Genomic DNA, 17272 nt, shown 5'->3' with positions numbered 1-17272 from the left:
ACCCACACACCTTCTTGACAAAAATCCCAGAAAGCCATGAGTGGTTTACTGTCATAGACCTGAAGGATGCTTTCTTCAGTATCCCACTACATCCAGACTCAAGGCCGTTATTTGCCTTCCAGTGGGAGGACCCAAAAGACAAGGTCAAGGTTCAATTAACATGGACAGTGATTCCCCAGGGACTTAACCTATCACCCTGTCGTCTTTGGCCAACAGCTTCAGAAGGATTTAGGGCCATGGGTCCACCAACACCCTGAGATAAATCTGTTGCAGTATTGTGATGACCTCCTGATTTCGTCCCACACCAAGGACGAATGTCTAGAAGGGTCGATCTCCCTTCTAAATCATCTGGCCAAAGGGGGCTACAAGGTGTCCAAAGACAAAGTACAGCTAGTCCAGCAAGCTGTGAAGTTTCTTGGATATCGACTAATGAAAGGAACATTAGAAGGAACAAAGCTTGAGCCAAGACAGGGTCGAGGTTATCTGCACTTGTCCTGTTCCCTCCTCTCCTCGTGAACTACAGGCCTACCTGGGACTGACTGGGTTCTGTCGATTATGGATCGCAGAATATGGAGAAATAGTGTGACCATTATATGAGGCTCTGCAAAAAGACAAACTAAAGGAGTGGAGATGGACCAAAGAGATGAATAAGGCTTTCCTGAGTCTCAAAGCTGCCCTTGTAAATCCACCCGCCCTGGCTATACCGAACCCCAACTGACCCTTTAGGCTCTATGTACATGAAAACAAGGGGATAGCTTCAGGGGTTCTCTGCCAGAAGAAAGGCCTGGGATATTACTCCAAGGTCTTAGACATTGTAGCAAGGGGCTGGCCAAGTTGCCTTAGAGCTGTGGCAGCTACAGCCCTAATCAATACAGAGGCAGAGAAGATGACGATGGGAGGACTCACTGAAATTTGGGTCCCCCATGGTGTGCCGCAGATCCTGGGATCCGGAGGAGGAAGCAAATTCCTCAACCCTGCCAGACACTCCAGATATGAGATAAGCTTACTCCTGAATGAGAACCTCACTTTTAAAGCTTGTTCCAGCTTGAACATCGCTGCACTACTACCAATACTCCAGGGCCCGAATAAGCCCGGATCACCCGATCATGATTGCCTCGAGATACTGGACTTGGATACAAAAGGCCGACCTGACCTAGAGGATGAGCCAATTGAAGGGGCCAAGGATTTGTTTGCTGACGGGTCCAGTTACATGCTAGATGGAAAGCGGTACACAGGGGTGGCAGTTGTCACTCAAGACAAGAGCATACATGAAGAACGGCTACCGCCACATTTCTCCACCCAATCCACCGAATTGGTGACCCTAACGAGAGCACTTCAAGCTGGAAAAGGAAAGCGAGTTAATATCTACACTGATAGCAAAAATGCCTTTGCCATCGTACATGCCCATGGGCAGTTATGGAAGGAAAGAGGCTTCCTCACGGCTAACGGGTCCCTGGTGGCCAACGGGGGCCTAATAGTAGATCTCCTTGATGCACTCCAACTGCCCCTACAAGTAGCCGTCATCCACGTCCGAGCCCACGGAAAAGAGAAGGAGGACAAATGGAGGAGAGGTAATCAAAAAGCAGATGAGGCGGCGAAGAGAGCAGCCCAAGAGGGAGTTCAAGGGGTGTTCCTAGTCCTACTGGGGCAGGAGGACCCACCCACATATTCCTCTTCTGAGCTGCAGATGGCGCGAGAACACGGAGTACATCCTCGGGCCGATGGGTGGATCCAGATGACAGATGAAAGGTTACTCTTACCACAGACCCTGCAGAAGGCCATTGTCAGGGTGGACACTGAGCCCATAGAATCCCAGAGTAGTTCTGATGCTGAGGAAGAGCAGTCGCTCCTTCGGGAGAGGAGCGCGCTCCTTTTTTCCCAGGACCAACAGCTGACGGAGAATCCTCCCACCCACATTCCTAGTTTAGAAAGCAGTCCAGGGAGTGACTCAGCACAGATAGCAGACTGGGGGGGATGCGCGGCGCAGACGCAGAGAGCGGCGCCAAATGGTTCGCTCTCAAAGAACGGTTGCGCCCTGAGGATCCAAGGGAAAAGGGGAGGGATTCTCCCTAGTCCTTATATTCAGGGGTCTGCCAGTAATTGCCCTTCAAACGGGGACCAAGTGTTGTAACTTAGGGCATAGGGATACTGCTGCTCAGATCTAGTTGCTACCTGTAGAGCTGTTAAGTTGTAAAAGAAGAATAAAGCTTTGAAAAGAATTCCTTTGTCTGTGTCTGGACTTGGCTACTGGATTAGACTGAGAGCCCTCCAAGGAGCCCTTGACAGCCATCTTGGAACAGGTGCATCACTCCCTCGGACATCCAGGAGCCTCAGCCATGATTGAGTACTGTAAGAGACTGTTTCCCCAGGCTTGATAGTCCGCGCCCATCAGCTAGCATCAACTTGTGAAACCTGCCAGAAAACTAACCCTGCAAGACCACCTCCTCCGCCCAAAGGGGGGAGGCCTTGGGCATATTATCCCTTCCAAAGGGTCCAGATTGATTTTGCTGAAATGCCACCTTGCAGGGGTTACAGATACCTGCTTGTTGTTGTGTGTCAAATGACAGGATGGATAGAGGCATTCCCATGTAAAAATTGCCAGGCAAAAACTGTAGTCTCCAAATTATTGCAGGAGGTAATACCACGGTTTTCTTTGCCTGAAACTATCGAGTCAGACCAGGGTTTGCACTTCACTTCCACTGTTACCCAAGGGCTGGCCCAAGCCCTGGGGATAGATTGGCATCTCCGTTGCCCCTGGAGACCCCAAGTGAGTGGCCAAGTTGAAAGGGCCAACCGTAGCCTCAAAGAGACTCTAACTAAACTCCAGAGAGGAGTTAAGCTCACGTGGGTTGAAGCCCTGCCCGTTGCCCTGACAAAAGTTCGGAGAATGCCCAGAAAGGGCATAAAACTTTCTCCTTTTGAATTAATGTTTGGGTCCCCCCCCCCCCCGGTGCACTGCGGGAGAAGGGAAGAGGTTAAATGGGAACTGGGGGATCAGACGTTGAGGGGGCAATTAACTACTCTGCAGTCTGTTCTCTCGCAGCTCCGGGCCTACTCTGCTGTTCCAGAGGCTACTGTTCGATGCACCAATCCACCAATTCCAACCGGGGGACGAGGTGCTGCTGAAAAAGTGGAATAAAGAAGCTCTAAAGGAGGGGTGGGAAGGGCCTTATTTAGTGGGACCTACTAGTCACTCATGTGTAAAAGTCATAGGATCAAGTAAGTGGACTCATTGTAGTCGAATAAAACCTTTCCGGAGGCCCCTGCCTCCTCCTGTTGCCCGGAAAGAACAGGGGGACACGGGCAGAGACAACAGCCCTCTGCTTCCTGACACCCACCCGGAAGCTGTCAGGAACACAGGCGAAGAGATCAACCGGGAGCCACAATTGCCTGTAATATATGTCTCAACATCTGGGAAAAGCTTGGGTTCGAATTGTTACAGTCTAAAAACAGAGACCAAAGAAAAACTTGTAATATGAAGCAGGTGTTGTGGGTGGTGTTGATAATGCTAGTCAAAGAAATATTAACATGGATGGTAATACCTCAAGGGTTTAAGCTTGACAGCTTTAAAATAAAACCCCAAGATACCACACCCCGTTCACCCCCTCTAGTAGAGATTCCCGAGGTAGAAAAGCATCCCCAGAGACCTCGATATGGGCATAAAGTAAGCACTGAAGTAGATAATATGTGGCTAGAATGGGTCAAGTATACTGCAAAATCCTTAAATAAATCTGATTGTTTTGTGTGCGCAGCTGGCTGTTCCATAGCTAAGGTGTTGCCCTTCCCATTGGGGTGGGACAGCCCTGAGCGCCTTAATTGTACATTGCATCTGTTTCAACATCCCAACGCTTGGGGGGATACGCATTGCCAAGATCTTAATAAATTGTATCCTCCCTCGAGGGCTAAGGATCGGTTAATACCCCCGGTGTCCCTTACGATAGGCTGGAACCACACAGGTTGTATTTTCCGACTCTTCCGTCAGGACAGGTTCCAACTGGGAAACATGACAAGTGGTATAAATTGTGTTAACATGTCAAAATTTCATAATGATTCCCTATCAGTCCCCCGTACTGACCTCTGGTGGTATTGTGGGGGTTTAGAACTTTTTGAGACCCTCCCGTCCAATTGGTCTGGGCTCTGTGGGATAGTACAGCTAGCGGTTCCTTTCTCCATAGCCTTTCATCCATCTCAACTGCCCACTCATCGACAGCAAAGGCATGAGGCGACCCCTTTTGATAACCAAATATATATAGATTCGATAGGAGTCCCGAGAGGGATCCCAGATGAATTCAAGGGAAGAAATCAAATAGCTGCAGGATTTGAATCCACTCTGTTTTGGTGGGCAACCATAAATAAAAACGTTGATTGGATTAACTACATTTACTACAATCAACAGCGATTCATAAACTATACCCGAGATGCTGTAAAAGGACTAGCCGAGCAGCTAGATGCCACTAGTCAAATGGCCTGGGAAAATGGGCGCGTCCTTGATAATGATGCTTGCAGAGAAAGGAGGGGCATGTGTAATGTTGGGAGGAAGGTGCTGTACCTTCATCCCTAATAATACCGTCCCTGATGGCACAGTGGCAAATGCACCACAAGGCCCCACCACCCTAATCTGAGGAATTGGCCGAAAATTCCGGGATTAACAACCCCCTCACCATTTGGCTGGAGAGGTGGTTTGGCAAATGGAAGCATTTAGTGGCTTCTGTTCTTATCTCAGTAATGGTAGTAGGAATCTTAGTGCTGTTTGGCTGTTGCATCATCCCGTGTGCCAGAGGTCTGTCCCAAAGATTGATTGAAACTGCTTTCTCAAAACAAATGCTCCTATTATACGACACAGCCGAAACAACCAGATAAGCACTGCCAAAACCAAGCTGTGAGACATGAGTAAAGACTTAAAGGGGGGAGTGTTAGATAAAAAGGATGCCATAAGTAGCTAGTGACTCGGTCACGTAGGCATGCCACGTGACCAGTGAGTCAGCCTAAGCCGAGAGCATGTGCAGAGACAGAACTGATGGAAAAGTACTGAGCTGTTAGGGGTGGGTATAAAAAGGTTGGGCGCGCCATGCTCTGGGTCCAGACTGCTCTGTACCCGTTTTGCAAAAAGATCAATAAAACTTTATTGGCTCCACTGTCACCTGCCTGGCCTCTCATTTGACCAGAAGCAAGAACTTTTCTAACAGCACTTGATCAATTCCTTTGCTAAGCAGTATATAGATTTATGAAATAAATAAATACATTTGAGCCATACAGCCTGATTGTATTTATGCTTTTATGTCATCAGGACTCATTTCCAAGTAAATGTGCATATGATTGCAGCCTTCAAATTAATATGAAAAATAAAGTACTCTGTTATGCCAAGTACAGTTTAACATTCCTGATCAATTGGATCCAGACTCCAGAGACTGTTGGAGACAGCCTGTTAGTCTATGGATTGTGAAGAGAAGCAAAAGGAATTCCAATAATTGTTTGTAACATTTTCTACATATACTACGGTCAATCTAAGAAACATAATAGACATTTGCTTTTCACCTGGTAGAACTAAAATGTAACTTTCCCACAATACTGAATAAATTTGAGAATGATGCTAAAATGCTTACTGGAAGCAAAACGAAACACATACAACTTTTACTCAACAAACACATTGATTTGAATTTGTGATAGTATGGTTATAATAATGATTGCATGTGAGGGTTTTGGCCTTTTGCAACAATTCCAAGAAATCAGAGCTGAGAAATGTAACTGAAGGCCTTGTATTTGAACCAATATGGGAAAACATCAACCTACCAGGACACTCTGTCACTGACCTCAAGATGCCCATTCTTGAACAAAGGCACATCAAAGACAGATTTCAGTTTGAAATGACTGAACAAGTATTCATCAAGAGGTTCAACTCCCATCTCCTGTGGCCTGAATATGACAAAAGCTTTTTATCACACTACAGTGCCTTGCATAAGTATTCACCTACTTTGACTTTTCAACATTTTGTTGTGTTACAACTTGGAATTAAAATGGATTAAATTATGATTTCTTGTCACTGGTCTACACAAAATAGTCCATAATGCTGAAGTGAGGGGAAGATCTACATATTGTACAAAATGATTTACAAATAAAAACCTGAAAAGTCTGGATTGCATAAGTACAAGTGAGAAGGATCTTGGAATTGTTGTCGATCACAAGCTGAATATGAGCCAACAATGTGATGTGGCTGCAAAAAAAGGCCAAAGCTATTTTGAGCTGCATTAATAAAAGCATAGCTTCCAAATCTCGGGAAGTACTAGTTCCCCTCTACTCAGCACTGGTTAGGCCTCATCTGGAGTACCGTGTCCAGTTCTGGGCACCACACTTTAAGAAAGATGCAGACAAGCTGGAGAGGGTTCAGAGGAGGGCAACAAAGATGATCAGGGGACTGGAAACAAAGCCCTATGAGGAGAGACTGAGGGAACTGGGCATGTTTAGCCTTGAGAAGACTGAGGGGAGATATGATAACGCTCTTCAAGTACTTGAGGGGTTGTCACAGACAGAAAGGCCAGGATCTCTTCTCGATCATGCCAGAATGCAGGACACGGAATAATGGGCTGAAGTTATAGGAAGGCAGATTCCGGCTGAACATCAGCAAAAACTTCCTGACTGTTAGAGCAATACGACAATGGAGCCAATTACCCAGGGAGGTTGTGGGCTCTCCCACACTGGAGGCATTCAAGACGAGGCTGGACAGCCATCTGTCGGGGATGCTCTGAGTTGGATTCCTTCATTGAGCAGGGGGTTGGACTCGATGGCCTTGTAGGCCCCTTCCAACCCTACTATTCTATGATTCTATAAGTATTCACCCCCCTTGCTGTGACACCCCTAAGTAAGCTGTAGTGCAACCAACTGCCTTCAGAAGTCGCATAATAAGTTGAATGGAGTCCACCTGTGTGCAATTCAAGTGCCACATGATCTCAGATAAAATACACCTGTTTCTGGAAGTTTGTTGGAGAGCATATCTAAACAAACAGCATCAGGAAGACTAAGGAGCTATCAAAACAAGTTTGGGATAAAGTTCTGGAGAAGCACCAATCAGGGTTGGGTTATAAAAAAAATTCCAAACTATGAACTTCCCCCAGAATACCATTAAATCAATTATTACAAAATGGAAAGAATATGGCACAACTGCAACTCTGTCTAGAGAAGGCTGTTCACCAAAGCTCAGTGACCAGGTAAGGAGGACATTAGTCAGAGAAGCAACGAAGAGGCCAATAGTAACTCTGAAGGAGCTGGAGAGATCCACAGCTGAGATGGGAGAAATCATCCATGGGACAACTATCACCTGGATGCTTCACAAAGCTGGGCTTTATGAAGAGTGTTGAGAAGAAAGCCATTACTGAAAAAACCCCATATCAAATCCTGTTTGGATTTTGCCAAAAGGCATGTGGGACACACGGCAAACATGTGGGAAAAGGTTCTCTGGTCTGATGAGACCAGAACTGAACTTTCTGGCTTTACCGCAAAGCGCTATGTGTGGCGCAAAGCCAACAGTGCTCATAGCCCTGAGAACACCGTCCCCATAATGAAACGTGGTGGTGGTAGCATCATGTTGTGAGGATGCTTTTCATCAGCAGGGACTGGGAAACTGGTCAGGATTGAGGACAAGATCGATGGAGCCAAATACAGGGTAATTCTAGAGGAAAACCTGTTTCAGTCTGCAAGGGACCTGGGACTCGGACGGAGGTTCACCTTCCAGCAGGACAATGACTCTAAGCACACAGCCAAAGTTACACTGGAATAGTTTAAAAACAACAACCTGAATGGCTTAGAATGGCCCAATCAAAGCCCAGACCTCAATCCAATTGAGAATCTGTGGAAAGACTTAAAAATTGCTGTTCACCAGTGGTCCCATCCAGAGCTTGAGCAATTTTGCCAAGAAAAATGGGCAAAAATTGTAGGGTCCAGATGCACAAAGCTGGTAGAGGCTTACCCCCAAAGACTCACAACTGTAATTGCTGCCAAAGGTGCTTTTACCAAGGATTGACTCGGGGGGGGGGGGTGAATACTTTTGCAATCAACAAATGCTAGTTTGTTTTTGTTTAACTTTTGTGCCACAATAAAAATATTTTGCACCTTCAAAGTGTTAAGTTTGTTACATAAATCAAATAGTAAAAATGCCAATTAAATCCATTTTAATTCCAGGTTGTAACACAACAAAATGTGGAAAAGTCGGGGGGGGGGTGAATGCAAGGCACTGTACATGTGTTGATTTTATTGTATTAAAATATTTTACATTGCCTAGCAGGGCAAGAGCCCTGAATCAGCTCAACAATGCAATACAAGGATGTCTGTGTTATCACCCAAGAACTGTTTTGTGAATCACCATTGTTAATAAGGTAATTATCACTGTACTTACTTTCTGCATTTCAGTTCCTTCTGAAATGCAGAAGGAACACTGTTTACAATCCCCCCGAACGACTGAACAACAAATATATATATATGCCTATGAGTTACAGGATAACACTTCACAGATCTGATGAAGTGAACTATAGTCGATGAAAGCTTATGCCATAATAAATTCATTAATCTTTAAGTACCACAAGACTCTTTGTAGTTTTTGCTGCAAGAGACTTACATGGCTACCCTTCTGGAAAGCGTGATTAAATAATGCACCTTGCTGAATCATCAGAGAAAAGAGAACATTTTTTTCCATAGAAGCACTGCCAAGCATACAGTGCTTCTACAACCTTGTAAATAAGCCTACTCAAGTTACTAGTTTGCAACATTTTTTTACTAGCCTGCTAAGAGGCTAGTAAGCAGCATTTCTATTGCTTTGCATGTGGAAGGTCCCAGGTTTAATCTCTGGCATCTCTAAGCAGGGCTGGGAAAGAAACCTTAGACAGCCACTGCCAGTATCATAGTAGACAATACTAAGCTAGATGGACCAATGGTCTGAATCAGTGTAAGACAACTTTATGAGTTCAGTACAGTCATCCAGCATGAAGAAAACTGGTTGGTGATCTTTTTGGTCTTTGGCATGGTCTGAAGGTACATGTTACAACTAGCTTCCTGAAGCTAAGCCAAAATATGTCTGGCCATTGCCTGGATGGGAGATCACCTGGGAATCATGTATGCCACCTTGAATTTGATAATGGAAGAAAAACACTAAATAAATTTGCTGGGGGGATGGAGCAGTCTGACCCCACTCCATCAGGCCACTGTACTTCCATGCTAGTTGTAGAGGAGGAGACGTTCCTTCCTTCACAGCTAGCATGGAAACCAAACAGGCTGGCTGGCTGAGGAGGGAGGGAGCAATCTGTCCCTTCACCAGCGTGCTTATTTGGCCACATGAAATTCCATGCGCTTGCCTGCATGAAGTTCCTGTTTGGCCATGGCTACCAGGCAAGTTGTTAAATACAAGGCTTTTCTACAATGACAACAGTTTATGGCTTGAAGAACGATTGCTCTACAGAGCAAACACTGCTGTGAAGTCCGAGTAATGTAAATTCAACCGTTGCGGATCAAAATGTGTTTAATTAGCAAAACTTGAAAAGAAAAAGATGCGTTTGCAGCAAATACTGCTGTTGTTAATAGTTACTGTGTTCTGTTTGCATACATTTAAACTTCAGTTGAATTGTCACAGTTCGTATGCTTTGCATTTCCACTGTTTACTACTTTTTCTCTCCGTGCCCATGTCAGGATAACACTTCATCCATCTGATGATGGATGCTAGTCCATGAAAGCTGCCTTATGCCATAATTAATTTGTTAGTGTTGAAGATGCTACAGGACTCTTTGAAATTTGTGCTGCAACAGACTAACAGATACCCCTCTGAAACTTGATGTTAATGGTAAAACAATAAAAATCTGTACATCAAGACATATAAGAATAAACACTGTAGAACTCATATTTTAATTCACAGTTTATTTCTTGTTAAAATACTCAACATTATTATAAGTCCAGCGATTTAAATATTTTATACTGGTCAGAAAAGATTTAAACAGACATGAAAAAGAATATCAAATCTATTTCAAAGCCCTGTGACAATTTAACAAAATATATTTCATTACATTTCTTGAGATAAATCTAGAGAATTCATAATGTTCATATGAAATCTTGTACAAAAATTAAGTTATAATTAATTTTTCTTTGAAACTTGTCTAAGTGTATAGTGATTTAATGTGATTGCAACTTATCTCTATGCAATAGTTTGAACATTTGTTTAATCCATTGTCATTGTGGTGTAGTCCTATCCCTGAATTACACTGGCTGAACAGGAATAGGATTGTGTCCGAATCCCCTTCCACTGATGGAACACAAAACATATTGAAGTTATATGGGTGTAGTGCAGCTATTGCACTACATTTTTAAAAAATGGATAAAGCTGGAGGTGTGATGGAAGTAAATTGAGGGGTGGCCAGTGTGGTTAGAAACCTATGCACTCTTATTTCCTGGACAACAGGCCTGCAGTGTTAGAAGTTAATGCACTCTTGCCAATTAGGTAATCGGAATCCTCTGCAAAATAATGTCATCTCAAAAGATTGTTTTTCCCTTATGATATATACTTTAGAAACATGGGATACAAGTGGGACCTACAACAAAATGTTGCAGTGTAAATTCTGTAAGGATACCCCTTTCCATTCCTCCCACCCTGCCCCTGTTTTCCTCCCTCTCCAACAGTGTGACAACATTCCATGGCCATTGAATATATTTAGTCTTTGGACTGTTTCATGGAGGGGAGTTCCCACCAAGTGTTTTTCTAAAGTTATTTTTTATTCCCACAAACCTTGGGGTTCCCCCAAGTCTTCTGCATGTGTGTGAATGTTTTGGCTGAAGGACTGGCACTCAGAGAACTGAAATCACTGTTTGTACATATGATGTGGATTTTGCTGTCAGATGGTGATACTAAATTGATTTTTCAGTACCCTGGGGAATATATTCACAAGTCACAATAAGCCAAAATTCTTTAGAACACATTGTGAACGACTCAGTGTGCTGGTGTATGCTGCCACATCACTCCTGCTGCAAGTGGGAGCTGCTCAACAAACCACGGGCCATCCATCTTTGGTTTGTTTGAGACATGTGAACTGGAACTCCGGCTTGTCTCTCCCCAGACGAACCAGAGTCATAAGCCAAGAACATACCATGGTGTATGACTCTGGCTTGTCTGGGGAGAGACAAGCCAGAGTTCCCAGTCCATACACCACAATAAACATGGACAGGAGGTCTGTCGTTGTTTAGCCACTCCTACTTGCAGGAGGAGCCAAGTGGGAGTGATTGAACAGCATGAACAGGCATGCTGGCTTGTTCACAATAAGCCAGAATAAGAATCCTGGTGTATTATGACATGTGAATGCAGCCCCTGAGATCCTTTTGCTCATTAGAATTTATTCAAGATGTTAGTGACTTCGCTGTGTGCAAAATGCATATGATAGATTCCAGGTGTTGCTTGCTAAGAGTAAAATGTTAGCACATTTTTGTGGTTGCCTCGGACAAGTAAAACTGGAGGCAGATTCTTTGAGAGAATTTCTAACCAAGCCATATAGAGGTAATCAGATATAATTCCTTTTCTTGCCACAGGTAGGCTCCTGTTAAATTAAATATGATGATAGTATTAGTAAAACTAATCAATAATACAGTGATATTTCACTATCATAGCATTTCTAGGGTTTTTCCAGCCCTGGATGAAATTTAAAATTGGCAGTTATAAGGAAAAGGGTGCTGCTTTGTTTTCACATACTCCTTGCTTAGATAAAAAAGTGCACTTCTTATCTAAAGGGTCAACAAAAGCCTGTGCATAGCTCCCCCCCTCACCCTCCAGATATAGGGCCTTGTGGACACAAATGAACTTCAGTGAACCATTATAGTTCAACCTTGAGTTCTTGCCTAATACTCTCTCAGTACACTTGTTCAACTAAAAATGTCCAGATTAAAATACAAATTAAAATACAAATGAAAATTAAAATTGTATAACTTACAGAACAATCAGATTAGCAGCCCTAGAGTGTTCCTGTAGGAGTTCATTCAAACGGACCTGGCGGTAGCTCTGTTTAAAACACAACAGATTGCAATAGAAAAATGATGGTTTCTATTCGAATGCTTAAAGCTGAGCGATCATGAGAATGTCATACTTCTGTGTGAATTATTGTTTGACATAATGGCATGATGTATTACCAATTCTGCCTTTCGTTAAGCCCACTGTCTGTAATGTGACTCCTCTAAAGTACAATTATTTATTTGTTACTTTGCATGTAAATTGGAGGGAGGAAACTTACTATGCCTGGTTGGGGGAAAACATTTTATTTTATGGAACATTCTGTTTTCTGTTATCACTGTCAAATTAATAGGCACCCATATTTATTTTCAGTCTCTTGCTTCATGAAATACTGATGGCTATGAAGTATAATACTTATGTAAATTTATTATATAGATAATTTACCTAGATAAATTAAGAGCTGGATGAAGTCTTAAGTCTATAATTACTCTTATACTCCATTGGGTTGATGATGCTACTGAAGATCAACAATTTCTCGGCTTCCCCTGGGACCTTTTCAAAAAAATGCTACCCTTTAGAGATAATACAAAATATATTCTGTGTATCCTACAGATTGTTCCCTACCCAGAAAATATAACATATTTCCTAAGTTTGCATGGCTAACACACTTATTACTAGAACAATACAAGAACTAGTTTTTTTTTTTCCCCGTTCCCCCCTTTTTTTTCCAGACCACAACTCCCAGCATCCCCCAGCTGGGGAAGGCTGGTCCAGGTGCATCCCAGGATTGGTATCAACACCTGACACTCTTGCATGCTGCTGACACCACCTGTGGCCACCTTCCAGTGCATAGTAAGAACTAGTTACAATGCTTAATTTCTGCAAGATTTTTGGTGTTAGATCACAGACATTTTTGCAGAATTCTGTGTTAGATTGTGTATCCCATATATTAGCTGTACTGTCTTTTCTCTGCCTCTGATGGCTGGTTGGATAATTGTGTGCCTCTGAGTATATGCAGATTGCTTTCCTTACCTGCTGAGAAACTACAGCCACTGCCTTCCAATATGAAATCAGGAGGTAGAGCAACTAGGTCTGAGAGTGTTCCTCCATGGTTTAATTCAGGCAGGGCTTACTATGATCCTTCCCTGAAGCTTGTTTTAAATTCTAGGGGCAGTTCACACTAGATGTTTAATGTGGAATCTCCACACCGTGCCCTTTTCACTCACATGGGTGTCCAAACAAAGTTATCCATTTATTGCCCTCCTCTGTTTTCCCTAAACTGTCTCTCTATTTCTTGCTACAGAAAGTCTGACTTTTTTGAGAAAGACAGAAGAGTAGCGCAGTCTCCCAAGTATAGATGCCCTTAACACTGCTCTTTCATCTTTTATAAGAGGCATGGTTTTGATGTGAGCAATAAGATCAGGTAGGTGAACCTATCACAACTTAGTACATGTCCACTACAACCTTTGCAGTGGGTGGCATTTTATACTCCTTTCTATTTTTTAAAGTCGGTATTTTAATTAGCATTAAAAAGCTTTCTTAACTATACATTTCTTGGGCCAGCAGCCTAACCCTATCTTGAATAAGGACCAAGGATTCCTGTGAGAACATGAATTTTCCAGGACAAGCATAAGCCCCAATATCTCTCTTGTTAGTAATTAACCACTGTTTGTGGGTCTTTGTTTTACAAATTAAGTACAACATGCTGGATCCAGAATCAGAGCTTCTCTACACAAGGCTGTTAACTGGCTGTTAATCCGCTGTATCTACTTGTGCTTTTGTTGCAGAATTAAGATTCGAGTACTACACGAGGAGCATTTCCTTCCCTGCTTTGCTGCTACATAACCTCTAGGTGGCGCTGTAGTATAGTGGAATAGTGCAAATACACAAGAGGAAATTGCACTTTATTTTGCTTTCACAATTAAATGTTGCATTTTCCCTGCTCTTAAAAAACTCTCTGAAAGTGTTGGTTAGAGACAGAAGCAAAACTGGAAGGTCATGTTGTTGTCTAAAGAACCCATAAACAACTGTGAGTAGGGATAAGCACATGACAAATGCCTCATGTAGAAAATACCTTAATCTCCCCTCCTGCATTTTTCCTAACCCACCAAATTTGCTTTACGATTCTCAGGTTACATGTGGACTATTTTCTTTTTCAACTAACCATCTTACTGCATCAAGGGTAATGGCAGGTATGTCTCTTTACCTTCTCCTTGAATGCTTCTAGCTCTGCATCAGTGATTTTCCATGGTGCCTCTCTCTTTAATTTCTCAGCAATTTTTAAATCTTTGCAGCTTTCATGAAGGCGGTATGGCTCAATCATCTCTTCAAAGAATTTCCAGCTGTAACAGAAATTATAAAGGAGGATTCACAGCAGGACCTGAACTCATTATTTCATGGATATTCTAAGGTAGGCTGTAGAACTGTAGCTGAGTTCCATTCAACATTTTTAGACTGCATGCATTAGTTTTTATGCTCAGTTATAACTGTGCAACGCCACTGGGGCTACACCTTGTCTAGACAGGTCTACATTTATCACTGTACTCAGTTAATATCTCATATGTCATTTTCTTTGTTGCAATATAATACATTGTATCAAAGTGTAGTATATTCATGGCTCTGTATACAAGAAGAAAACGAGACTTTTTCATTTGATGCTCCCCTACATAGTACTTATAGTGCTAGCTTTGACTCCCTTTACTATAGTTGACTGTAACATTAAAACTATAATGGAAGTAGCTATTTAGGCCACAGTCCACCATTTAGGTGCGCTTAGGCTGCAATCCTATGCAGACCTGCCTGGGAATAAATCCCATTCAATACAGTAGAACTTACTTCAAGTAAACATGCATAGGATTGTGCCCTTAAACTTGTTGAAATCAATCGGTTATTTGACAGCGCTGGCTCTTCGGCTTAGAAACGGGGATGAGCACCGCACCCTAGAGTCGGACACGACTGGTTGGGGACACCTTTACCTTTACCTTTAATGCTGTGTTGAGTCTCGTGTGGCGCAGAGTGGTAGGCAGCAGCATTGCAACTGAAACTCTCCCCATGACCTGAGTTCGATCCCAGCGGTATCTGGCTCAGTAGCTGGCTCAGGTCGCTGGCTCAGGTCGACTCAGCCTTCCATCCTTCCAAGGTCGGTAAAATGAGTACCCAGCTTGCTGGGGGAAAGGTAGTCACGACTGGGGAAGGCAATGGCAAACCACCCCGCTATAGTCTGCCATGAAAACGCCAGCATAAGCAGGCATCCCTCTAGGGGTCAGTAATGACCAGGTGCTTGCACAGGAGGAACCTTTCCTACCTTTCCAAAGCTGTGTTGGATAGTGGCCATAGACTATTTATGGATGATAGCTATTCAAAGGTGTGAAGGTGGTATGTGAAGCCACCATTTGTTGTTCCACACACACTGATGATGATGATGATCAATATTTATATATCACTTCTCATTGAACAAAACCCACCATGGACTCTGGTCAAATCAATTTGTAAGGTTTCCAGAGCATTCAAATTTGTACCCCAGAACAGAAGGACAACCAGTGTAACTGCAGTACATGTGTGTACACAGCATGACTGTCGTGGGCATCCATTAGATGGTGGCATGTTAAATTACACACGTCTGTCTTTGCACATATGCCCAGAATGGTATTATTATTAGCTATAGTCCAACACAAAATTAAGCATCAAAATCAATGGACTTCAGCACACTTAACTCTATGTTGTAGCCATTGTTGTTGTTATTAGGGGGCTTGTGTGAAAATACATGCTCATCCAAATGTCCACATCAATACTCATACTGCTCTTTAAAAAGAAAAAAAAGAAAGTGCAAAGCTATTTGCCCCTCTCATCTACCACAGCAGATGTAGATCTCATCTACCTCCCATTTCAAGAAGATGTTAAAACTCAATTTCTCTTTGGCAGTATGTGTTACCCTCTCTGGAGCACTAGAGTGAACATTTCCAAATGTTGTTTGATTTTTTTTTCTCCTCCCACTCCACCCCACAGCAAGGCTATTCCCATTGAAGCAAATTTGCTGCTTTGCTTATTTATGTTTATGTGGTTATCAAATAACTGAAGCAAGATGGAGGCTAATGGTACCATAGTGGTAAAGGGAAATTGTTGGTTTTGCTCAATAAAATATCTGTGTACCGTTTTACACCCTCAACTCCTACAAGTTCTGGGTGGCTTCCTTAGAAAACTATTAAAATAAAATCCAAACTGTTTTCATTCATTTCAATTCCTGACTTTAAATATTTTTAAACTGTTCTTACCTCTCTTTGTTGGGTTTCATATTGATGTCACCAATTATATTAATGTCAGCAAATTTTATTCTGAATTTACTTAAAAGTGAAGCCATCCTGAAAACAAAAGGGAATGTGTATTTTTAAGTGTCATGATTCTGAAGACTGATAAAGAAAGACAACAAGAGCAGACAAAGGGCATGTTTATGGCATTGAAAAGACCTCAGAACAAAAGATGTATGGAGATAAAATATGGAAGGGTTGATACTACTACTACAAGAGACTTCAAATAGCTCCATATGCATTATCTGAGTGATTCTTATAACAATCCTGTAGATAGGATTGATAATATGCCATTAATAGCAATTTCATTTTCTCCCTCTCTGCAATGTGCATATAGTCTCTGTAAACAATAAAGGAGAAGATAGAAGGCATATTTACATTAACTTCTCCTCTTCAAGGCGAGTGACTTTTCCACCAGTAAAGATCCTTAATTTACAATCTTGCCATTTTTTCCGAAGAGTGAGAATATATGGAATTAGGAGTATTAGCCCTGGGTGAACAAATTAGATCAAATTAAATATTCAAATCATATTAAAAAATAAACAAATTAGAACACTGTATAATAAAAATAAAACTAGTTTTATTACTATTAAAAGTATATTTGCCCAGACTTTTTGTCAAGTTAAATGTTCAGAAAACTTTATTTATTTATTTATGTGACTTCTACCCGCCATTCTGTCAAAAATGGCACTCGAGTACTATTCTTCTTTTTTTGCAAATCCTACATTGGGTATACAATTCCCCCCACTCCCACCTGCGTGATGTTCCTTTGCATGGCTTACCTCCGTCATCGAACAGCCACCACACATCAATGGTACCTTTTCCTTGCTTCTTTTTAAACTGAGTGCTAGCTTCAAGTAGCCGTTGATTGAATTCCCCCACATGCATTGAAGAGATTGTGTTAATGCTGCTGCCTGAAGTAAGATGGGGCATACTCAGGGCTTTTGTGCACAATCACTGAAAGAGCTCCACAAATACAGTTTTAGCACTTATAATGTATTGA

General features: G+C 42.5%; 1 protein-coding gene and 1 long non-coding RNA gene across 8 annotated transcripts in view; one reads left to right on the top strand and one right to left on the bottom strand.

Annotated features, from left to right (window-relative positions):
* LOC146337119 (uncharacterized) overlaps nucleotides 1-17272 on the top strand; it is an 88241-nt gene that overhangs the window by 7403 nt on the left and 63566 nt on the right. For 3 of the 6 annotated variants that reach the window (XR_014785357.1, XR_014785358.1, XR_014785356.1), the window contains exons 2-5: nucleotides 12697-12817; nucleotides 13269-13388; nucleotides 14097-14157; nucleotides 14260-14375. This is a non-coding gene — a long non-coding RNA (uncharacterized LOC146337119). Of the gene's footprint in view, nucleotides 1-3043; nucleotides 6749-12696; nucleotides 12818-13268; nucleotides 13389-14096; nucleotides 14158-14259; nucleotides 14376-17272 lie in introns of those variants that run through there. The other 3 variants (XR_014785355.1, XR_014785359.1, XR_014785354.1) reach the window with 2 other exon arrangements.
* Nucleotides 11423-17272, bottom strand: part of SLC12A1 (solute carrier family 12 member 1) — a 64249-nt gene continuing 58399 nt past the window's right edge. For both annotated transcript variants that reach the window (XM_084817112.1, XM_084817113.1), the window contains exons 21-26: nucleotides 17052-17183; nucleotides 16648-16759; nucleotides 16237-16323; nucleotides 14172-14307; nucleotides 11949-12016; nucleotides 11423-11558 (exon numbers count right to left, since the gene is read on the bottom strand). In XM_084817112.1, coding sequence (XP_084673238.1) covers nucleotides 11423-11558; nucleotides 11949-12016; nucleotides 14172-14307; nucleotides 16237-16323; nucleotides 16648-16759; nucleotides 17052-17183 — 671 coding nt within the window. The remainder of the gene's footprint in view (nucleotides 11559-11948; nucleotides 12017-14171; nucleotides 14308-16236; nucleotides 16324-16647; nucleotides 16760-17051; nucleotides 17184-17272) is intronic.

The sequence above is a fragment of the Heloderma suspectum genome, chromosome 11, assembly GCF_057233095.1.
Source record: "Heloderma suspectum isolate Gila_16-S chromosome 11, 16-S_ref, whole genome shotgun sequence".
Taxonomy (NCBI): Eukaryota; Metazoa; Chordata; class Lepidosauria; order Squamata; family Helodermatidae; genus Heloderma; species Heloderma suspectum.
This window is presented reverse-complemented; position numbering and strand designations above follow the sequence as displayed.